General features: G+C 42.3%; 1 protein-coding gene across 1 annotated transcript in view; it reads right to left on the reverse strand.

The window, feature by feature from the left end:
* Positions 1 to 7,246: 7,246 nt before the first annotated feature.
* Positions 7,247 to 24,141, reverse strand: part of LOC143023570 (deformed epidermal autoregulatory factor 1 homolog) — a 33,658-nt gene continuing 16,763 nt past the window's right edge. The window contains exons 6-10 of the mRNA XM_076182158.1: positions 20,032 to 20,173; positions 14,131 to 14,369; positions 9,527 to 9,681; positions 8,778 to 8,907; positions 7,247 to 7,983 (exon numbers count right to left, since the gene is read on the reverse strand). Of these exons, the coding sequence (XP_076038273.1) occupies positions 7,795 to 7,983; positions 8,778 to 8,907; positions 9,527 to 9,681; positions 14,131 to 14,369; positions 20,032 to 20,173 (855 nt within the window). The 3' untranslated portion in view covers positions 7,247 to 7,794. The remainder of the gene's footprint in view (positions 7,984 to 8,777; positions 8,908 to 9,526; positions 9,682 to 14,130; positions 14,370 to 20,031; positions 20,174 to 24,141) is intronic.

A 24,141-nucleotide genomic window follows, 5' to 3' on the forward strand; every position in this document is an offset into this window, starting at 1 on the left:
GGTCCTTCCTGTCTCCCCATCCACTACTTGGGTAAGATGCAATGCAACAAGACAAAGCATCTCCACAGTAGGGCATGAGAGCAGTAGATATCACCAGGTTAAATTGGTTAACTGGGATAGTCATATCACCTTTGCTCTTGTACTATGGGGCATTCTCTGTCAGACCAACAACACCCTCATCTCTCCAATTTTTCTGAAATTTTATTTATAGGTAGTTTTAGGGCTCTTAAACACATTTCTGAAGTTTTATGGTCAATCTGAACAACCATTCAGGAGATATGTCTTCTGATATTTTGAGGTCAGATGAGAGGTCATTAACATTTGGCGACCAATAACTAGGGTACTGTATATATATTTAGACCCAGAAAAGGACAAGAAATCCAAATATAGGGTTTTAGAACTCTAGGTTGAAGAATAAAAAATCACACTCACTTTAGTAAAAGATTAAGAAAAATGAAAGCATAAGCTTTGGTTATTAGAATCAGTAAAAAAAAAAGTTTGTTTATGCTAGTATTTTTCATATAATCAACACATAAGTGTGAAAAATATGTACAGTTGATGGATGTATAAATATGGTTCTTACTTATGTGTTGATTACATGAAAAATACTAGCATATACTGATTCTAATAGGCAAAGCTTATGCCATAATTTTTCTCATCTAGAAAACCAGCAAAGATGAACCAAAGGCATGGTTCATTAAATTCCATGCTACAGAGTCCTCTGTGAGGGGCACCATATCATCATCATCATAAATTTTTTACATTTTGATACCCTAGGGGTCAAATCTGGACCTCAAATTTTTGCTAAAGTAGGATTTTTACATTTTTTAATCCTGAGTTCTAAAACTGATATCTGGATTCCTAGTCTTCTTTCTGATTCTAAATATATATACATTTATATAACTAGGACTTTGATTACTCTAGTTATATGGTCGCCAAATGTTAGTGACCTCTCATATGACCTCAAAATATCTGAAGTTACATCTCCTGAATGGTTGTTTGGATTGACCTTTAATCTTCAGAAATGTCTTTAGGGCCCTAAAACTACCTAGAAACCAAATTTCAGCAAAATTGGAGATGATGAGGGTGTTAATTTGAATTTTTTGTCGATCTCACAAAGAATGTCCCATATGTGTTAACCTAATTATAGTATACTGTAAAGGAGCTATAATTGTGGAGTCCCATTTCATTTTCTCCACCTGTCATAATTAACTTTAAACTCATTTATGGTTTTAGCTTGGACTTAATCATCATCTAGGCTACTGCAGTTGATGCAACTGTATGGAGAACTGTGATTCTTGATATCCTCCAGACATGTGATCTTTTCCAATTTGTTTCCATGACATCATAATGCCCTCAGATTCCAAACAGTGAGATTTTCTCTACCAGTTTTGTCCACTTCCTTCAGTGATACACTATGATAATGTGCTCACTTGGATGTTTTTCTTTCTTTCTTCTTTATAGGGCAAAGATAGATTCTCTTGATATTTGTATGGTCTTAAACTCACTTAAATCTTTATATTTGGGGGTCCAATGACAGGTACCTGCTTGTGTTTTTAATGGTGGTCCTCCAAGATGGACAACAAAGCTGCCCATTTTCAAAACCAGTCAACCCCTTTATCTCCTTTAGGAGGTGCAGCCCTGACGGGTTGGCACTCCAACTATGGACTGGGCTCACAATACTTATCAATTTCAATTGTATTACTTATTCCATTTCATGGATGGAGAGCTGACATCCAACAACTGCTCTTCTCCTGCTTTTTTCAACTGTGGATACAGAATCAGTCCCACACCAATACAACATAGATGACAGTCCAAAGTTTCTTCCTAGAGATCTTTAGGAGGGTCTGAGGACTGTTGCCAGCCTCTGCAGTACTATGGGTCATCTACTCAGTGAAACTAGAGGCTACAATTATTATTATTATCTACATTTGAAGAAGATGAAGAAGAAACTGTGGATTCTCAGGGGTGTGCACACAACAATTGTAGAAAAAATGTAACAAGAAATGCCTCTTTTCATAATTTTTGTGTTGCTGTCTTGGTAAAAAAATAATAATCTACTAAGTATTTCAGCGGCTTTGACCCATCGTTTTTCGCTCATATTTCCGAAATAATCATTCACATCAGCATGGTATATTAGCACAGCCTAATTCACACCCGGCCATAATTTTTGACGTTATAGTGTATTCACAAGTGTATTTAATTACGGTGTTTACTCTTGATATTGTGTGTGTCGTAGCCGACACCCGTGAAGTAAATCGAACAAGTGAAGTTGGGATACACGAGGTAGTTTGTGATGACGTCACGACTTCACCTGTTCGATTTACTTCACGGGTGTCGGCTACGACACACTTAATATCAAGAGTAAACGCCGTAATTAAATACACTTGTAAATGCACTCTAACATAAAAAATTATGGCCGGGTGTGAATTAGGCTGTGCTAATATATCATACTGATGTGAATGGTTATTTCGGAAATATGAGCGAAAAACGATGGGTCAAAGCCGCTGAAATACTTAGTAATTGGCCAGGTTATCACCATTGATCCCATGCAATTAATTAGGTCAATATTTTCATTAACTTGGTGAAAGTTTAATTTCTTACAATTCATTACTTTCCAGTAGGTCAACCTGGGTGAAAAAGAGACTTTGGCATGTACAATTTCCAGTCTTCCTGCAATATTTAACACTCTATTTATGTTAGATTCAATGAGTATCTTTGCTTGTACAAATATGGTCCCTCCATCCCCTTTTTGGGACCAGGAATAGTTTACAGATGATGCCTTCTGGTTATATACAGTTGGATATAGGATTTGTTGGCATACCCAGGTAAATATATTTCTTTCTCCAGATGGAATCAACAGAGGTGAATGACTGGCATTTCTGGTTGCTATGTGTAACCTTATTCTATATTAATTCTGTCTTTGTCTTTGCCATGAATCCAATTGTAGGATGCTCACTGGCTGAGCAGGTTAGGGTGTTGCTACTTGCGATAGAAGTCGAGGTGATGGCAGTTCAATAAGGGCATGGTTAATTTAATTCCACACTATAAAGTCCTCTCTAAGTGGCACTTTCCTAGCCTCCTGATGAGGAGGGGGGGTTCATAATGTAAAACCAAATCATCATCATCACCAATTGTAGAAAAGATACACATACCTGACCTGGGGTACCAGCAGTTCCTGAATCCAACTGTACTTCCTAAACCTGCCTTGTTTTCTCCCTTTTCTACTTCCCTGTCTTCCTCTTTCTTTTAGTTAACCTTTTCTCTTTCCCTGGTTCTTCCTCTCATGTTTTCTTTTTGGATATTATTGAGCAAAATTTCTTTTAAAAGAAGCAGCCTTGCTGTGGATGTACTAGGTCATGCTGCATTGCTTTTGACCCATGGCAGTGGGCAGGAGACAGGGATGATCCTTCATCCACAAGGAGCTAAGATGAGAAGGAGGAAAGGATGGTGGATGGGAGTGGAATAGGGAGTGGGTAAATGCCTTTTGACTTGGCTCCCTTCTCCCTTATAAGGGGGAAAAAAGCCCTTGGTATATAGATATCTGAGTGCAATGCTGTCTCTACAACTCTAGGTTTCCCTGTGTAGCAATACAAGCCTGTTCATCTTGTGTACCATTGTCAGATGTCCCCATATCCACATCCCATTCCACTCTCAGCCTTCATCCTATCTCTGTTACCACTCAGTCTTACCTTCCTATATTTCTTTATCTGATACATTTGCTGGAACCCTTTCCCTTCTTCCTTTCCAGTGACCTATACTGCTATCCATTTTCTCCTGTCCTTACCTACCTCTATGGTTAATTTCTTTCACAGATGCTTCACAATCCCCCCATCTTCTCTCTTTTTCCTTATTTATCCTCCTCCTCTCCATTATTTTCTTCCTCCTGTCTCTTCTGTGTTATACTGAGATCATGTCAATACAAGTATGCATATATGTAATGTATTAATATTCAACTTTGTTATAAGGCTTACTAGATCCAGTAGGTCATTTTTAACTCAAGTATCTGAGTTCCTGCATAAAGCTTTGCCTGTCATATTTGTGACCCAAGATCCAGGCCCCAATGGGTAAGAACACTATCTATGTAGATACCTAACCCTCATCTAAACTTAAGATCACTGTCAAACATCATGTAATCATGTGACCTTCCTCGAACATACCTTCAGGTAAATGCATGTATCCCTGAGAAACTCTCAACTGTTCACTCCTAACTCATTGTTACAATTTTAATCTAACCACTACAGAGAGATGGCACTTCTGTTGTAGATAAATGATCCTGCTATGCAAATCTCCAAGTACCATATTTGGTAAAAAGATATTTGATGCCTAGCACAATATGACCCATATTGACAGGAAATAATGTACTTACGTATTCATAGCTACTCGTTACTTCTTGAGCATAAAACATTAAGTAACTGCGATAATATAAACATCTAATACTTATGACACCCCCTTTTTTTTAAACAGCAACTGCATACAGGCATTGTGAACACAAAACCCCAACACCCACCTTTACCTTGGTTAAGACATGCAAAGGCATGTTTGCCCTGCTTGCAGCTGATCTGATCTATCAAAGACCCTTTCCCCTTTTTATGGGGGAAGCTGGGTCAATCCACACATCCACCTCATACACAATTAAAACATTTAACACTCCTCTCTCCTCAGCACTTTATAGATAGAGGGTCAACCCCATCCCCTATCATACCACTAAACTGAGGCACAACTCTTCCACAGCCTGACAACCAGAGCTGGTTTACCCCCAGTGCTTGATCACAAGGTGACTCTCTTCCTTATCCACTTGCAATACTTTATGAAACAGATGAGACCAACCCTTCATGTCTTGTCATCTTTTCATCCATGTATATTCTCCCTCCATTTATTCCTATCTTTTGAAATCTTTCTTTCTTGCTCAACAGACATTCCTCATGCATCCAAAACCTTCTTTGCCTGATCCATCCACCTCATTCTTGATCATCTGCTCCCCAAACTCTCTTTGGTAGTTTTCCTCTTACATTCTCTCCATATGTTCGAACTACCTTAGCATTTTTTGATATACCATATCTGATATTATTTTTCTGCTCCAGTTCTCCACCTAACCTCCATATTCTTCACTATCCATTCATGTAACATTTTTCCAATCTCTCTGTCACTTCATCTGGGAGCTATGAATCTCTTGTAAGAGACCTGGGGCAATAGACTCATTATTAGATCATTTGGTCTCAAAAACATTCATTCTTCCTCTCTGCTCCCCATTATAATCTCCATTCTCTACAGTGTCTTGGATATAATCACTCTTTCCTACAACCTTCTCTTTGTATTCATCCCCAGGGTGCTGTGGTTTCTTAAGGTGCTGCCCTCTCAGCAAAATAAAATCACCTGACATTAATCCATATAAAATCTGTAAAGGGGATAAATTCTACTTACAAATAACAAAAAATAAAACTTTTGTTGCATGTGCTACCATTATATAACTATACCAAATAAGTTTGAATGTTTTTTGGTATATACACCCATGTCTCTTAATCCACCACTCACCAACCGCCAATTGTGTGGACATTTGATATATACATACATATACCAAAGGCTTTTTTCCCCTACACAGGGGGTAGCCAAAAAGAAAAAGGCATAGAAACCACTCCCACCCATTCCATTTCCTATATATTCCACTCCCCTCCACCCTCCCTCTTATCTTGGCACCTCCTGGATGATGGGTCATCCCTGCATCCTGTCCACTGCCCTGGGTCAGAAGCAGTGTCACAAGACACAGCACATCCACAGCAAGGCCGCTTCATAAATTCGGCGATCCCCCCTCTCCGTCCCCCCATGCAGAAAAGGAGAAGATGGGGAGAAATCCCTTCGGGATGTATCAAATTTTTTCTCATACATACTTCCTCACCCCCCATCCCCCACCCACTCCCCCTCATGCATCACAGCATCATCTATACACAACCCCTCTCCATTCACCCCTATCTTCTGTCATCTCCCATCCTTCCTCCACAGACATTCCTCTCTTTTGTAATGCCCCTTTCACCCCATCCATCCATCTCATCCTAGGACGCCCCCTCATATTCACTCATTCCACCTCTGCCTTCCATACTTCTTTTACTAATCTTTCTTCACTCATTCTTTCCATGTGTCCAAACCATCCTAATACTCTTTCATCAACCCTATCTCCCAACTCCCTTCCCACCCCTGTTATCCTCCTCACCTCCTCATTTCTCACTCTATCTAGCCTAGTAACCCATATCATACTTCTTAGACATTTCATCTCAAACACATTCAAACTCCTTCTCTCTTCCTCTCTCATGTTCCATGTTTATGCCCTGTACAGTGCTGTTGGCACAATCACACTTTCATATAACCTCCTCTTGGCATCCATTCCCAGATGTCTATTTCTCATTACACGTTTTAATCCACCAAGGCATTTACATGCTTCTCTCAATCTACATTCTACCCCCACTCCTCCCTTTCCTGCCACATTCACACCCAAGTATCTAAAACTATCCACTTCCTCCAGTCTTTCACCCTTAATGCTCACTTCCAGCCTGCTGTCACTCTCTCCCTTTGTACATCTCATCACCTTACTTTTGCCCACATTTATCTTCAGCTTCCTTCTTTCACACACCTTCTCAAACTCTGTCACTAACTTCCTCAATCCCTCCTCTGATCTTGCTATAAGCGCAGTGTCGTCTGCAAACAACAACTGGCTCACCTCCCACTTTTCTCCATTTTCTTTAATCATCTCCAATCCCTGACCCACTACCCTTGCATTTACCTCTCGCACCACCCCATCCATGTAAAGATTGAACAGCCAGGGCGACATAACACATCCCTGATGAAGTCCCACCTTTACCTCAAACCATTCACTCTTTCCATTTCTAATCCTAACACAAGCTCTACTACTCTCGTAAAAATTCTTGACTGCTCTTAACAGCTTTTCTCCTATCCCATATATCTGCAGTACCTCCCACAGTGCCTTCCTGTCTACCCTGTCGTAAGCCTTTTCCAGATCCATAAAAGCCCAAAAAACATCCTTACCTTTTCCTATAGCTTTCTCACATATCTGTCTTACCACAAAAATCTGATCTACACAACCCCCACCTGTCCTAAACCCACACTGTTCCTCACCAATTACTCCCTCTGTTCCTCTCCTAATCCTCTCAATCAAGATCCTCCCATAAGCCTTCCCAACTACACTCAACAAGCTGATCCCTCTGAAACTACTACACTCACACATGTCCCTTGTAAAGCGGAACTATACAGGCAGTCCTCCGGCACTCTACCCTCTCTTAAACAAACTTTAAATAACCTCACCAGCCAGTCCACCATAACTGTACGTCCTTTCTTTAGACATTCTGCATGGCATCCATCCAACCCAGGTACCTTACCTGTTTTCATCATCATTAAGAAAAAAAAAAAAAAAAAAAAAGTAAAGGACATTTGGTCCCAAGACATAAACCCACTTTGAGAATTGGCCCATGACATAAAACACCACCAATTCCCAAAGTGGGTTTATATCCTGGGCCCAAACTTCCACACAAGTGGCAGTTGGTGAGTATTTTATTAAGAAAACAAGGTGTATATTGACTTTATGACGTGTGTACATATAACCAGTAAAATCTAACTTAAAACTTAACTGTCTAAAGGAACGTAGTTGAGGTCATGCAGTGAGGAGGGTCAAGAGTTCTGTTATGATATTTTTGCATTTGGCACTGAATAACAGTTTTAACTTTGTAACCTTTAACTCAACTACAGTAGTTTAACAAAACTATGTTACTTTGTACATTAAATTGATCAGTCTGATAATATGAACATATATCCAGGTCCTGGTGCTACAGAACTAAGTGTTTCATCATCTGGACTTGTTCTACCACACTCTGCTTGGTGGTTGGCCCAATCCTTTCTTTGGCAGAAATCACCACAGTAGGTTCTCCCTCTACACCCTGCACACTCAAGATCACTCTCACGGTTGCAGTTGACACACTGAAAGATAAAATTATGATAATAATTAATAATTGCTGTCTAGAGTTTCACAGACAACCAGCAACCCCCACTGTGGCAGGCAAAGTTCTTCAGGGCCCACTTTGGACTGTTGTCTGTGTTGTATTAGTGTGGGACTAATGTCACTGGCTGAAAGTAGAAGGAGAACAATCACTGGTTTGTAGTTCTCTTTGCATGAAAAGATGGACGAGATATGGAGGAAGCTGACAGGGAGAGATCTTGGGCCTAGTCCAAAGACCAAGATCCATTCTCTAAATTAATAGAATAAAAATATCAATATCAACCTAATTTTTCCTGCTCTAACCTGTACAGTAGTGGCTGGTAATTTTTTCTACTCTCCTGTGGTTAATTCATAAACACAACTTGCAAGAAGGACAGCAAAGCTGCCCATTTTCAAAACCTATCAACTTCCTTCAGGATGTGCAGCCCTGTGGGGCTGACACTTAGTCTCTGGACTGGTCCCATGATATCTGTTGACTTCTATTCTATTTCTTACACTTTTTCACATATGGAGAGCTAACAACTGCTCTCCTCTTCCTACCACTTTCAGCCAGTGACATAGAAATAGTCCGACATTGTCACAACACAGACAGCACTCCAAAGTTTCTACCAGAATGATCTGTGGGAGGTTTGAAGGACTGTTGCCAGCCACTGAAAGGGTATTTTCCACTTAGAGAAACTTGAGGCAACAACTGACTGATTGAATTAACAACATAATTAGTGTCATGCAGTTATCAATGGAATTAGTTCAGCTATTTAGACCAATTAATTCTTACCTTTTTCTTAGCGTGGCTGAGGTTTGTGACATTACGCAGTTGAGGAACACTTGAGATAAGGGAATCTAGAAGGATGGGCTGCACAGACTGGTCATCACCTCGTACTTGCAAGACTAAGCTCTCACTCAACCTATGGGTAAACAGGAACATTTCAACAACATTACTAGGCTTAGATTTTGGATGTATAAAAAAATATATAAGATAAAATATTTCTTTTAGTGTTATCATTCCATTATTATTCTAGTATACAATAATAATAATCAGAATTGCAGGGGAAGTCAAGAAATTACCTAATATTTTTATAGATTCAAGCATATTTTAATAAGGACCAATGATGGTTACCCGCAAGTGATGGTCCAACAAGATGGACATGAAATTATTCTCCCTGCTGACCATCTTCAATAACCTGTTAAAACCCTCACCTCCTCTTGGAGGTGCAGCCCTGAGGGGCTGACACTTGATCTCTAGATTAGGTCCAAAACCTCTCTCTCTCTATATATGAACTTCCACTGTATTTCATCCATCTTTTCACACAAAGGGCACTGACAACCAGTGACTACTCCCCTCCTACTACTCTAAGCCAGTCACTGAAACTGTCCCACACTAATACAGTACAATGAGGACAATAGTCTAAAGAGTCTTCCCTAGGAGATCTATGGGAAGGCCTGAGGACTGTTACCATCCAGTGTGAGGTTCTGGGTTTCCAGTAAGTGAAACAAAAGGGAACAATTGTTGTCATGTGTTCATACTTCAGTTGTGCCTCAAGTTTTGCTTGGTTGACAGCCTCCTCTTTCTCTTGAAGTAAATTTCTTTGTAACTGGAGTGTCTCTCTATGTGTTCTTTCCCGAAGTTCTTCTAGCAATGTCCTGGCTCCTGCTAAACCCTGTTCTAACCCTGTTAAAACCTGGCAAAAAATGAGTTTATTAGTAAAAACATATGACACAGTATCAGAAGTTACACTACCAAAGGTTATAAACAATGTACTTGAAAATCATTCTAAATCTAGATAAACAAATGAGGATTTATACAATAATGACTGGTACCTGCATGTGGTGGTCCTGTAAGATGGATAACAAAGCTGCCCATTTTCAAAACCCACCAACCCTGTCACCTCCATCAGGAGGTGCATCCCTGAGAGGCAGACACGAGGTCTCTCTCTATTAATTTCAATTGTATTTTCTAAATTTTTTCACATATGGGGAGCTGACCAGTGACTATTCTCCCCATCCTACAATTTTCAGCTGTTGACATAGACAGTCCCACACTGATACAACACAGACAACAGTCCAAAGTTTCTTCCCAGAGAGATCTGTAGAAAGTTTTGAGTCCCACTGCCAGCCACTGTGGGGGTACAGGTTTCCCATTTAATGAAACTCAAGGCAACAGTGGATTGATATTGACTGGTTGATTGCCCTCTCCCCCTTCTAAGAGGAGTGGCCAAGTTAAAGCACACACTCACTTGATATGCATTAAATACCAGAACCTCATTAATGAAGAGTCATCCTTTTCCCTGCCAACTTGTTTGGGTCAAAGTCATTACATAGTGTTCCCCCTCCTTATCCACTCAAAAGACTATATGGAGTAAATGAGAACATCCCTTCAGGCTGAATCATCCTTTTATCCATTCATAATCTTCATCTGTTAATTTTTGCACTCCCTATTCCCTGCTTGCTACACATTCCTTGTGCACCAAAGGTCCCCTTCATTCCATCTCAACCCTTTGTCCCACTTCATTCTTGTTGTTCCTATTAAGTTCAAACCATCCACTTCTGCTTTCCACACTCTTTTTGCTAGTCTTTCCTCATCCATTCAACCTATATCCCCAAACCACATCAGCATTCTTTGAGCCCTATCTGACACCTCTCTTTCCACTCGTTTTCAGCTTTATATCCATATTTCATACATACATATACCAAGGCTTTTTCCCCCTTACAAGGGAGGTAGCCAAAAAGGAAAAGGCATAAAATCATTCCCACCCATTCCATCCCTGAATACACTCCACACCCCTCCACCCTCCCTCTCATCTTAGCACCTCCTGGATGACAGGTCATCCCTGCACCTTGTCCACTGCCCTGGGTCAGAAGCAGTGTCACAAGACACAGCACATCCACAGCAAGGCTGCTTCATTAAATCGGCGACCCCCCCCCCCCCCCATGCATAAAGGAGAAAACGGGGAGAAATCCCTTCGGGCTGCGTCAAAATTTGCTCACACATACTACCTCCCCCCCCTCCCCCGCCCATTCCACCTCATGCATCACAACATCATCCACATACAACCATTCTCCATTCACCCCTGTCTTCTATCCTTTCCTGTCCTTCCTCAACAGACATTCCCCTCTTCCCCAAAGCCCCCTTCACCCCATCCATCCACCTCATCCTAGGACACCCCTTCATGTTCACTCCCTCCACATCTGCCTTCCATACCTCTTTTACTAGTCTTTCTTCACTCATTCTTTCCATGTGTCCAAACCATCCTAATACTCTTTCATCAACCCTATCTCCCAACCCCTTTTCCACCCCTGTTCTCCTCCTCACCTCCTCATTTCTCACTATTCAGCCTAATAACCCCCATCATACTTCTCAGACACCTCATCTCAAACACATTCAAACTCCTACTCTCTTCCTCTCTTATGTTCCATGTTTCTGCCCCATACAGTGCTGTTGGCACAATCACTCCTTCATATAGTATCCTCTTAGCATCCATTCCCAAGTGTCTATTCCTCATTACACTTTTTAATCCACCAAGGCATTTACTCGCTTCTCTCAATCTACATTCTACCTCCACCTTCACTCCACCTTTTCCTGCCACATTTGCACCCAAGTATCTAAAACTATCCACTTCCTCCAGTCGCTCTCCCTTAATGCTCACTTCCAGTCTACTGCCACTTTCACCCCTTGTACAACTCATCACCTTACTTTTACCCACATTTATCTTCAGCTTTCTTCTATCACACACTCTCCCAAACTGTCACCAACTTCCTCAATCCCTCCTCCGATCCTGCCACAAGCGCAGTGTCGTCCGCAAACAACAGCTGGCTCACCTCCCACTTTTCTCCATTTTCTTTAAACATCTCCAATCCCTGACCCACTACCCTTGCATTTACCTCTCGCACCACCTCATCCATGTATAAGTTGAACAGCCAGGGCGACATAACGCATCCTTGATGAAGTCCCACCTTTACCTCGAACCACTCACTCTCTCCATTTCTAATCCTGACACAAGCTCTACTACTCTCATAAAAACTCTTGACAGCTCCCAGAAGCTTTCCTCCTATCCCGTATATCCACAATACCTCCCACAGTGCCTTTCTGTCTACCCTGTCGTAAGCCTTTTCCAGGTCCATAAAGGCCCAAAAAACATCCTTCTCCTTTCCTATAGCTTTCTCACATATCTGTCTTACCACAAAAATCTGATCTACACAACCTCTACCCGTCTTAAATCCACACTGTTCCTCACCAATTACTCCCTCTGTTCCTCTCCTAATCCTCTCAATCAAGATCCTCCCATAAGCCTTCCCAACTACACTTAACCACTTCAATACGGGACTTAAATCTCGCGGGCAGCAGCCAATGCCAGCCGTACGACGTAACGAAATAATATTCGCATCATAAAATATAGTCGCCGCTTATATCGATCGTTCTCTCTTTCACCCACGAATTTTGAAAACCACAGAGAATGGGATTAAGGGCGCATTTGGAAGAATGTAAAAACACAGGGGCGACTACAATAAATATAATCAAGACGCCGATATGGCAGCGTCGCGAATCCACTTGCTCCTCATGACGCCTACGTGTGCGGCACCGTATGGAAGGGGTTAACAAGCTAATCCCTCTGAAACTACTACATTCACACTTGTCCCCCTTTCCCTTGTAAAATGGAACTATACAGGCACTCCTTCAGTCCTCCGACACTCTACCCTCTCTCCAGCAAACATTAAATAACCTCACCAGCCAGTCCACCATCACTGTACGTCCTTTCTTCAGACATTCTTCATGGCATCCATCCAGACCAGGTGCCTTACCTGCTTTCATCATCTTAACAACTGCCTTCACTTCATCTTTCCTTATTTCTCCTCCATTTTCCTCACTCATCATGGTCATTCCCCACTGCAGCTATCTTTCCCTCCCTATCCTCTTTCACATTTACCAACTCCCTAAAATATTCTGCCCATCTTCCCCTTACTGCCTTCTCTTCCATTATCATCTCTCCATCTGTACCTTTTACCTTTTCTTCTCTACTTGATTCACCTCCTCTTCCTCTCTTAATTTCTTTCCAAAACATCTTTTTATTACTTTCAAAATTTTCTGTCATACTCTTACCCCATTTCACATCTGCTCTCCTCTTTGCCTCCTTTACCTTTTGCTTTAATTTTCTTTCTTTTTTCTTTGTACCTCTCATATGACTCCCTCGTCCTATTTTGTAACCATTCTGTGAAAGCTTGCTTCTTCTCTTCTACAACCTTCTTTGTTTCCTCATCCCACCATTCACTACCCTTTCTTCTATTTCCTCCTGTCCTTCTTGTTCCACACACCATCTTTGCACACTTTGTGACTCCCTCCTTGAACCATCCCCATTCCTCCTCCACACCTAGCTCTACTCTATCCTTCACACCCTCCCACTCCTCTTTCAGCTTCCTCTTGTACTCCCTCTCCTTTTCCTTTTCATTTAAAGAGTAAAGTAATTCCATATTTCATACTCTTTCAATTCATATATCAACTATATTTCTACAAACACTTCATCCTGAAATCATTCAGATGTTTTCCTGTCTCCACTATATTCTAAATTTACTCCAAACACTGTAGTAAGTACAATCACTCCATACAACCTTCTCTTTACAACTCTCCTAAAATACCCATTTCTCATAACACTTTTTATTTCACACAAAATTTACTTGCCTCCTTTACTCTATAATTCATCTCCACATCCAAATACAACAATCTCCATTTCCTCCAGCCTCTCACCTTTCAATCTTGCATCCAACCAGCCACCATCATCACTCCTCATACATCACTTCACCTTTGCCTACATTCATTCTTAACTCTCCTTTCATCCACCTTTTCTTGTGACATTTTTTTTTTCTGCTTTGTGTGCTCTACATGTTTTGTGTTACAGAACATACATACATATACCAAAGGCTTTTTCCCCCCTTACATGGGAGGTAGCAAAAAAACAAAGGCACATTCCCTCCCATTCCATCCCTAACACACTCCATTCCCCTCTACCCTCTACCCTCCCTCTTATCTTGGCACCTCCTGGATGACAGGTCATCCCTGCATCTTGTCCACTGCCCTGGGTCAGAAGCAGTGTTGCAAGATACAGCACATCCACAGCAAGTAAAGTTACAGAACATACCTCAGCCATTTTCTCCCAAGCCTTTTCAAGGGAGAGATGCTGCAGTGTAGAGGGAGTTTCTAAAGCCAAGCCTCCACTCACACCTGCTGAGGTTAGATGCTGTGCTGTCTGCTGACTCTGCTGTGCAGCCTGCTGAACCTGATGCTCTGCAGGATTTGTTGATGTTGTACTGTTGGCTCCAAGGACAAGACCTGGCACTGTTAGACTTAACTGCCCCAAGGTTGACATTGGGAGTGTAACTGTAAGGCAGATTACAATAAAAAGAATTTAATACATAATTTTTTTTCTTTCTTTTGCTATGATGGTGGGGAGGGCAGAAGAATGCAATCAATGTGTCCTTATGTATGCCATAGAAGGTAACTAAGAGGGATGGAATGAGATTTGATACAGGTCTTCAAAATTTTAAAGGCAACTGATAATATCAAAAGTGATGAAAGGTTCACACTAAATATGAATCAGATGAGAAACAACAGTTTCATGTTGTCAGGACATACATTTAATTTTGAAGTGGGTAGAAACAACTTCACAAACTGTGTAATCAATGCATGGAATAAACTTCTTGCAGAAGCAGTGCAAGTTAGTATGATTTGAAAGCTTAAGATTTATTTGAAATAAATTATCTATATACCAAGGAGTTTTTCCTTCAAGATAGCCAAGTCAATAAGCACTTACCCACTCCCACCCTCTCCACTCCCATCCACCACCCTTTCCTCTCTCTTATCTTAGGTCCTTGTGGAGGAAGGATCATCCCTGCATCCCACTCACTGCCCTGGGTCAGAAGCTATGCAGCAAGACACAGTACGTCCATAGCAAGGCTGTTTCACTTAATCAGTGGCCCTCCCCCTCCATCCCCTCATGCAGAAGAAGAGACGACAGGAAGAAATCCCTTTGGGCTGTGTCAAAATATCATTCACACAGAACCACTCCTTTCTCCCTCTCCCTTACTTGCATCACAGTATCAGCTATATACAGCCATTCTCCATGCACCCATCTCTTGCCTTCTCCCTTCCTTGCTCAATAGACTTTCCCCTCTTGCTCAAAGCCCCTTTCACTCCATTCATTAATCTCATTGTTGGTCATCCCCTCAAGTTCACTCCATCCACCTTCCATACATATTTTAATAACCCTTCTTCCCTCATTCTTTCCATGTGTCAAAACCATCCAAATACTGCCATCTCCTTTTCCATCCCCACTCTCTTCCTCACCTCTTTGTTTCTCACTCTATCCAACTTTGTAACCCCTACTACATTTTCAGACATTTCCTCTCAAACACATTTAACCTTCTCTCTGCCTCTCTGAAATTCCAAATCTCTGCCTCATATAGTGTAGTCGGCCCAATCACCCCTTCATACAACCTCTTTGTATCCATTCCCAGATAAATACCTAAGCAATATGCTATATGCCTGCCAATTGTTTGGTTTACTTGTTTATTCATTTCTTAGCTGCATGTGACCTAGCTATGGACCAAAAGTTCTCCAATCAGTATGCTTCTCCTTTGTAATCTTTTGACTAGGGATACCCTACTCTGTATTTTTCACATACAAAAAGTCAAAGCATAAGGTCTGGGAAGAGGACTCCACCCAGAACCCTACTGATTGGGTCATTGAATATGTGTGGATGTGGTATGGACGAGAACAAAAGGAAAGAAATTGATAGAATGTTTGTGAGAAGAAAGATGTGTTAACACTGAGTGAAACAAAACTGAAGAGGAAGGGGAGTTTGAGTTTAGGAGCATGGTGGGTAAGGTGGCAGGAGTGGTGAGTGGGCAAGAGAGGAAAGAAATTGCACTGCTGGTAAGTGTATGGTGAAATGAAGAGAACTATCATCAAGGATAATGTAGGTAAAGGTGAAATTGGGATGGAAGATACAGGTATTTGTAAGTGCATATGGTACTGGTAGTGAGATAAATAAGTGGGGAGAGGGAAGCATTTTGGATTTATTGAAATGGGTGTATACATTGGAATCTCGAAATTTGACAAGGTCAGGACTGTTTTCAAAACATGAATCAGTGACCTCAGTGAGCAGAATTTTGGGAGAAATGTAAATATAATGGTGTTGGGAGATCTTAATGCTACAGTAGGAGATGGACTAATAGATGGAATTGCAGGGAGGTATGGGGTGGCATGAAGGAATTATAGCTGGGAGATATTGGAGATGTGTACTGAAGTTATGATGATAGCTAACAGTGTTTAAAAAGGATAAATATATGTAGGCCAGGATGGTGTGTGGGAGGGTAGTCAAAAGGGCACTGATGGACAATGTAGTGGTGCCCAAAAGGATGAATGGAAGAGTTCTGGATGTCAATCAGGTCTCATCAGCAAGAAAACCACATCAATTTGAGCAATGACCACTGAATTAGCCCACAAGTCACTCAAAGAAGAGATTTTATGCTGCTGTCTGGATATGGCATGAATGGGGCAGTGTAGGATGTGGTACTCTGTGTTTTCTGCATGGTGGTTGCATTTGTGGCATCCAAACTGTTTGCTAAATGCCTCTCATACAGTGCTTGACAAAAGTACTCTCTGCCTGAGGTAAGGTAGACAGCACTTTTGTCGAATCTAGAACAACCCATACAAGAAGCATGGTTTTGCACCAAGAATTCTGTTACAAAGGATCACAAAGGCGGAGCATGCCGACAGGAGACATTTTGATCCATATCTAGGTCGGATGCAAAAAAGAAATCATATTAATAATAAAATAATAAATAAAAACTATAATAATGTAAATAACAAATAAAATACATAAATAAATGCATAGGTATAGTTAGATAATAAACAAACAGGCAAATAGTAAATAATAGTAAATTGACATATAACTAATAATAAATGAAAATCAGACAGACAAATGATAACAAAACAAAAACAAATAATATAAGATAAATTATAATCATTACAGCATCTTACTTAGGTATTTATCTAAATGATTCTTAAAGCTTCGAACTGATCTACATTGCACTACCTGTGCAGGAAGTTTATTCCATTCATTAACTACACGGTTGGCAAATTTGTTTCTACCCACTTCCAAATTGAATCTATTTCTGGACAGTTTGAGACCATTGTTTCTTGTCTGATTCTCATTCAATGTGAAAATTTTGTCACTTTTGATGTCAATTCCCTTTAAAATCTTAAAGACCTGTATCAAGTCACCTCTGAGTCTACGCTTTTTTAGGGAAAACAGATTCATGTGTTTTAGTCAATTTTCGTATGATTTATTTTTGATATTTGGAATCAGTTTTGTGGCTCGCCGTTGTACTTTTTCCAGTCTGTCAATGTCTTTAATGAGATTCGGTGACCATACGGAAACAGCATATTCTAAATGTGGACGAACTAACGATTTATATAGCTTGTTAATGAGTGATGGACTTTTGAAATCAAAAGATCGCACAATCAGTCCCAGAATCTTATTTGCTTTCTCAGAGGCTGAAATACACTGCTTGGATGATTTGAGGTCGTTACTGATAATTATGCCGAGATCTTTTTCACTATCCACTTTTGTTAACGAATTTCCAAATAACTTGTAATCGTACTTACTGTTATTTTTACCTATGTGCATTACCTTGCATTTACTTGTGTTAAATTTCATTAGCCACTTTTCAGACCATTGCTGTAATTAATTTATCTAAATCTTCTTGAATATCTAATTGGTTTGAGTGATCATTTGCCACTCCGCACAGTTTTGTATCATCAGCAAATTTGGAAACAGTAGATTTTAGTCCACGGTCTATATCATTTATATATACTATGAATAGAAGTGGCCCAAGAACGGAACCCTGAGGAACTCCACTTGCAACACTTTTCCATCCAGAAGTTTTTCCATTTAAAACAACTCTCTGTTTTCGACCATTCAACCAATTACTAGTCCAACCTAATAGGCTACCACTTATTCCATGCAAAGCTAATTTAGTAAGTAGTCTTTCGTATGGGACGGTATCAAAAGCTTTTGCAAAGTCTAGATATATTAAATCTATATTGTTTCTTTTGTCATAATTCGAGATAACTGTGTTGTAGAATTCAAGTAAGTTAGTCACGCAAGAACGTTTCCATCTGAAACCATGCTGGCTATCATTTATCAAATGGTTACTTTCTAAATGATGTTCGATAGCATCTCTGATGATAGTTTCCATTATTTTTCCTACAATGTCAAACTTATAGGCCTGTAGTTATTTGGTTTCTTTTTGTCACTTTTTTTGAATATGGGAGGAACATTAGCTAACTTCCATTCTCTTGGGACATCTCCGGATATGATGGATTTCTTGAAAATAATTTCTAATGGAACAACAATCTCATTTTTCATTTCCTTTAAGATTCTTGGATGCCAACCATCAGGCCCTGGTGTTTTATTAACTTTGAGTTTGTCTATACACCTTTTAATTTATTCTTTTGTTATATTTACCGTAGTGAGTAAGTTTACCTCAGACTTTTCACAGGTTTCAGTTTGGAATTCACTTTGAGGTGTTTCGTTTACGAATACCGAGCTAAAATAATTGTTTAAGATATTACACATTCCTTCATTTGAATATTCAAGTTGACCGTCAGCAGATAATAGTGGACCAATGTGATTCCTAACAACCTTTTTATCTCTAATGTAACTATAGAATTCTTTGGGATTCTCTTTGGATTTATCAGCGATGTTCATTTCGTATTGTCGTTTTCTTTTTCTTATTGTCTTTTTTAAATCTATCTGTATTGATACATAACTTTCATAGTCATTAGATGCACCTGAGCACTTATATTTCTTATAAGCCTGTCTCTTTTTAGCAATACTTTTTTCAGTTTCTTTGTCGAGCCACTTTGGGCGAGCCTAATTTGGGGGACGTCTGTCCTTAAAAGGAATGTAAGTTTGAATCATCTTAGTGAGTGTATTTTGAAATATTTCCCACATCTGACAGAGGGGACAGAGCTTTTCAGCGAGCCAAGAATTAATAATATCAGTCATTGTCTTGCTGGTGAGGAGGGCAGTTGTGAGCAATGAACACTTTGTCCAGGGCCCCCTCTCAGACCCAATCATGACATCTGAGCCACCCTGTGTTAACAAAATGAGCAATACTAAAGATCTGAGTGCAAAAACCATAGCCCAGAAAGTTGCACTCAAGAAATTTGGCCAGTAAATGTAGGGTATTGCTGAACAGGTTGGCATGTTTACTCATACTGTTTGCTGCTAGGTTGCCAGATTTACCCGTGAAGAAGGCATCCAGACTCGTACCATCACCAAGAGGTCTGGGAGATCTAAAAAGACTGGGGATCAGGATAAAACTATTGTGAAATGTGAACTAGCGTCCAATCCACATGTAACAGCCAGACAAGTGAAGGGAAAGAACCTAGAACAGTTCGGAGTGTTCAGTGAGAAACATCAACTGCCGTATTACTAATTTGGGGTACATGAGCTGCCATCAGGTGAAGAAGCTTCTTCTAACCCTTAAGCAGACAATTTCCTTCATTTGCCAGCCAGATTTCCTGAGGGCAACTATCTGGACTATGGTTTCTGCACTCGGATCCTTAGTTTTGGTCATTTTGGTAACACAGATAGTGACTGATGTGAATGATTCTTGGCTCACTGATAAGCTCTGCCCCTTCCCTCCTTGCTGTAGTTGGAAAGAATTTTTGGTGTGAAACCAGGTAATTTGTAGGTCTTTCCAGATTCAACAAAAATACTGTCAGCCTCATCCTGGGTAGACAGTACTTTTGTCAAGCACTGTACATCTATCTTATCATAAACACTTGATCTATGCACCCCTTTCCCTTCCTAAACCAACACTGCTCTTCCGCAATCACTATATGTCTTACTCCTAATACTCTATCAACAAATACCCATACACCTTACCAATTACATTCAATGAACTGGAGGCCACAATTCATTATAATAAGAAAATATGAATTCTACCTCTTTTAGCCTGTTTCTCACCTGTGGGCGTATTGGGTGTGGACGGAGTTGTTTGATCAGTAGACACATTCCTTTTAAGACCCTTGACAGCAGAATCTATGCTAATGTGTGTAAGTGTACGTCTCTTCCTTTTGAAAGGTTGACAAAGGCGTACTGGGCCTGCCTATAGAAGGAGAGATGCAAAATAAGGATTGGTTGGATATCCAAGACACAGAAAATAAGTTAACTCAGTTATGAGAACTAGTTATAGATGATCTATGCATTGTTACAGAGAGCCAGTTTAAGAAACCTTTGAATATAAATTGACTAATGAGACAATTAGAAAGACACTTCCACACCACAATGTTTAAATTGTTTCTTAAGTAACAAAAGGAAAGTAGTATCTATAATATGCATAATATAGAGAAAAATAATTACAAACATGTATATACATTCTTAACCTCTTCAATATGTCAAATATTTGTGCACACATTAGTTGCCTGATGTATGATGGTGCATCACAATACAATTATAAAAACTAAAGTCACAGCTTTTATACTCATTCTCTTTCACCCAGAATGTTTGTAACCACTGAAAAAGTGATCCTGTTCACATAATAAGAGGGTCACTCAGATACAACTACAAAATAAATATAATCAGGAAGCTGATACTGGCATCCTCATATACTCATTCATGCCTCACAACGCCTATTTAGGCATCATCGTATTCAAGGGATTAAAGGCCTTATTACCCTTATAAGAGGGGTGCCTGAGTCAATGCATACACCACCTTATGCCCATCTCAGCTGAAATGATGCTTAGATGGTTTAGGCATATGAAAAGGGAGTGAGGATTGACTAGTAAAAACAAATGTGGAAAGTAGAAGTGGGTGGAGTGAACTTGAGAGGAAGACCAAGAATGAGGTGGATAAACAGGGTTGGAGGAGCACTTGATACAAAAAGAAAAGCTTACTGAGCAAAGAAAAGAGAGTGCAAAGGATGAGAATAAAGGGGTAGTGGTTGTACATGGATGAAAAAATGACACTACCAGAAGGAATGCTCTTTTATGCTCTATATCAATTGGTAGTAGTGTAATGTCATAATTTTTGTGCTCTTTATGTTAAAAAAAATCTGGGATGTCAGTGAATAATAACAAGTGTATGAACACTTAAGGATACCATCATGTACATAAGCATGTTTCATCTCCATCCCCCTTCACTGCATATAACAACTCCCTTTCTTTCCCCTCTTCTCTTCAGTGCCTGACACTTAACCATCCCCCCAACTATCATTTTGTAACAAAAACTGCATCTGAACCCTCTCACTGTGACTTAATTTATTATTATTATTATTATTTTCTTTTTTTAAATTAAAAGAATTTCACATTTTCATTATGTTCCAAAACCTTATATCGTGGGTTCTCCACCCCCTATGTATATTCAGGCTAATCTGTCATTGTCAAAAACTGGACATGGAGTGTACACATGAAGGAGAAGTTAGAGTCATGCATTTTGATCAAGAGATGGCAGGGGTTTTCAAGGGCCTTTGATGGGGCAGTGTACCCAAGCCTAACGGGTCATTTCTACTCTGGACTTGCTCTTGGCAGATTAGTATGCACTGTCCTCTTCCCCCCTGTGGCGTAGTGCTATAAGGTGCCCTGGCATTTGACACATGCAGGGCACTGTAGGGTTGCACCATAGTGTTGTAGGGTGCCCCAACCACCAGACGCTTTCCAGTACAAGGAATCGTTGTCACAGCCAAAAGGCCTTCATTCATACATGTGTACCAAGGCGTGGGATCGTCTCCCTTATGCGTAGCGTAAGGAGAATGACATTGCCCCTATGTCAGTCTATACCTGTCTCCCATACAGACACCATCCAACACTCTCCTGTACGTTTACGTCACAATAAAGACTCAAACATCATCCCCCCATGTTTCAGTTGCACACATATGACAAACATGGTGCAGTGAATAGGATAGTGCTTGCAATTGTTTGCAACATGCAACAATGAAACATGGAACAATACGTGAATCGGTGGTGCGTACGTGAACGAAGCACTGATGGAACTAGATCAACAGGCGACAGTGAACATGCTGGCCCATGATAGCAGTGCCAATCACAGTGTGCATGCATGGGACCATGAAAAATCGTGTGATAGTGATGCGCCTTCATGCACGTAGTGGTGCGAACAAAGAGGCCTTCACCCCACTGCTTCGCCCTACCAGCCGCGAACGTCACTCTGCACGCGGCCCAGGCCACGCGAACAAGGAGGCCTTCATCCTGCTTAGCCCCGTTTGCCGCGAGTGCCACCCGCGCAGAGCCCAGCTGACTCGTATAAGCCTGTATCACCGCCTCTGCTCCCTCGTTGCAAATACGTCACCGCAGGAGGTGGCGACACCATTGCCGCCCACAAGAGGCACTGATGGTGACCGTCTCGGACGCCCAGTAGGACCTGCACGCATGCACAGTGTCGCCATGCAAAGGGTTCCCCGCCAGACGCACGCATCCCCCGCCCCCGCGCCTTCTCCCGGGAAGGCTGGCACCTGCCGCCCTGGTGCCTTTCGGCCCATCGCCCTCCGCCACCTGTCAGCTCCCGCGCAATGCTGCCTTACACAGGTGCGGACATCACGGTGATAGGCCCTCAGCACCTAAGCATGTCGGAGATATCAAGAGCCCTACAGCTGCCGCTCTCGGCGCAAACGACGCGGCCGACATATCTCACATGCCCTCTGGAACGGGACGCTTCCGACCGACCGCCCTCCGCCACCTGTCAGCGCCCGCGCCGTGCTGCCACAGATGCAGACATCACATGGATAGGCACTCGGCACCGAGGCACGTTGGAGATATCCGGAGCCAGCCTACAGACGCCACTCTTGGTGCCGACGACGCGGCCGACATTCTCATCTACCCCCTGTAATGGAACGCTTCCGGACTACTTCGATGTCAGAGACAGGGACCGCAGCGCCGCCATACGGATTCACGGGAAGGTCCGAACACCCCTCCTCTCCTTCGGCTTGGTCATAGTCCCACTCGACTTATCGGAGCCTGTCCTGGCTATGACATACGCAAACAGGTGCGTCGAGCTAACATTGTCCATTGACAGCTCACCGGCCGCCACTCGCGACTACTTCCTACGGGACTTTAGTGACGTGCTGGTCTCCAAGAATGGCCCCTGCATCGTCCCCCAAGGAAAAACAATGGTTCTCCACCGCCCCCTCCGTGTGAACCCACCTGCAAGGCGACGCGACGCCCCTCGCCGCCCACACGCCCAGGCCGATACCGTTCGGATTTCATGTTCAAGCAAAGGAAGACCTTGACTCAATGGTACAGCAAGGTATCGTCACGCCTGTCGTAAGGCGAATTCTGTCGCCGCCGCCCGTGCTGGCGCCCTTCGATCCCGCCCTGCCAGTGGTACGGCAGACGGATCCGTTGCGCCTCTACAGCGCCGGGCTGCCCTCTCTGCTCGGTGGAGGACCTGCCATCCTCGTGCGCGGAACCCCTTCGATTCCGCCCCCGGCGCAGTGTGCATGCAAGGCTGATATATCGGGCACTTCCGCCTCGTCCAGTGTGGCCCATGGTTTCCGACGGACACCGAAACCCGACACGCCACTACCACTGGAGACGCTTGCTGCCACCTGGGCCGCATCCAAATGTAAACCATGCCCCCTTGGATGGCCCCACTTCTCGTGGATGGCGGACCATGCTCGTCTCCCTCCTCACGTCAGGAACGCCGTCACCGGCAATACCGGCGCTTCGCGGTGACGACCCGTCGCCCGCCGCCGACGCCGACAGGACGCTCTGGAGACTACGGGCCGCGGCACGGATAAGCCCCGCCTACGGTCACCCGCTTACCTGCGTGACCTCCGGGCTCCCGTCCGACCGCCGCGCCCTACCCAACTCCATCCCTCCGTATTGGAAGCTCCGAAACGCCCTTTCCGCCGACGAGGATTGGCGCTGTCCAACCAGCGCACTGTCGCCCCGCCATCTACGGGAGTGACCACTGGCCTCCAGAGACGCCGCCCCGTCGCGTCCCATCCCTCGATGGAAGACCTGCCGTCCTCATACGCGGATCCCCCCCAATTCCGCCTCCGCCGCTCGCCCCGGCTCGCGGGTAAGTATACCCCTTATCATGGTCATGCGAGCGCGGAGGAAG

This window comes from Oratosquilla oratoria, unplaced genomic scaffold (assembly GCF_046742065.1).
Source record: "Oratosquilla oratoria isolate Oo_2021 unplaced genomic scaffold, ASM4674206v1 SCAFFOLD51, whole genome shotgun sequence".
NCBI classification, from domain to species: Eukaryota; Metazoa; Arthropoda; class Malacostraca; order Stomatopoda; family Squillidae; genus Oratosquilla; species Oratosquilla oratoria.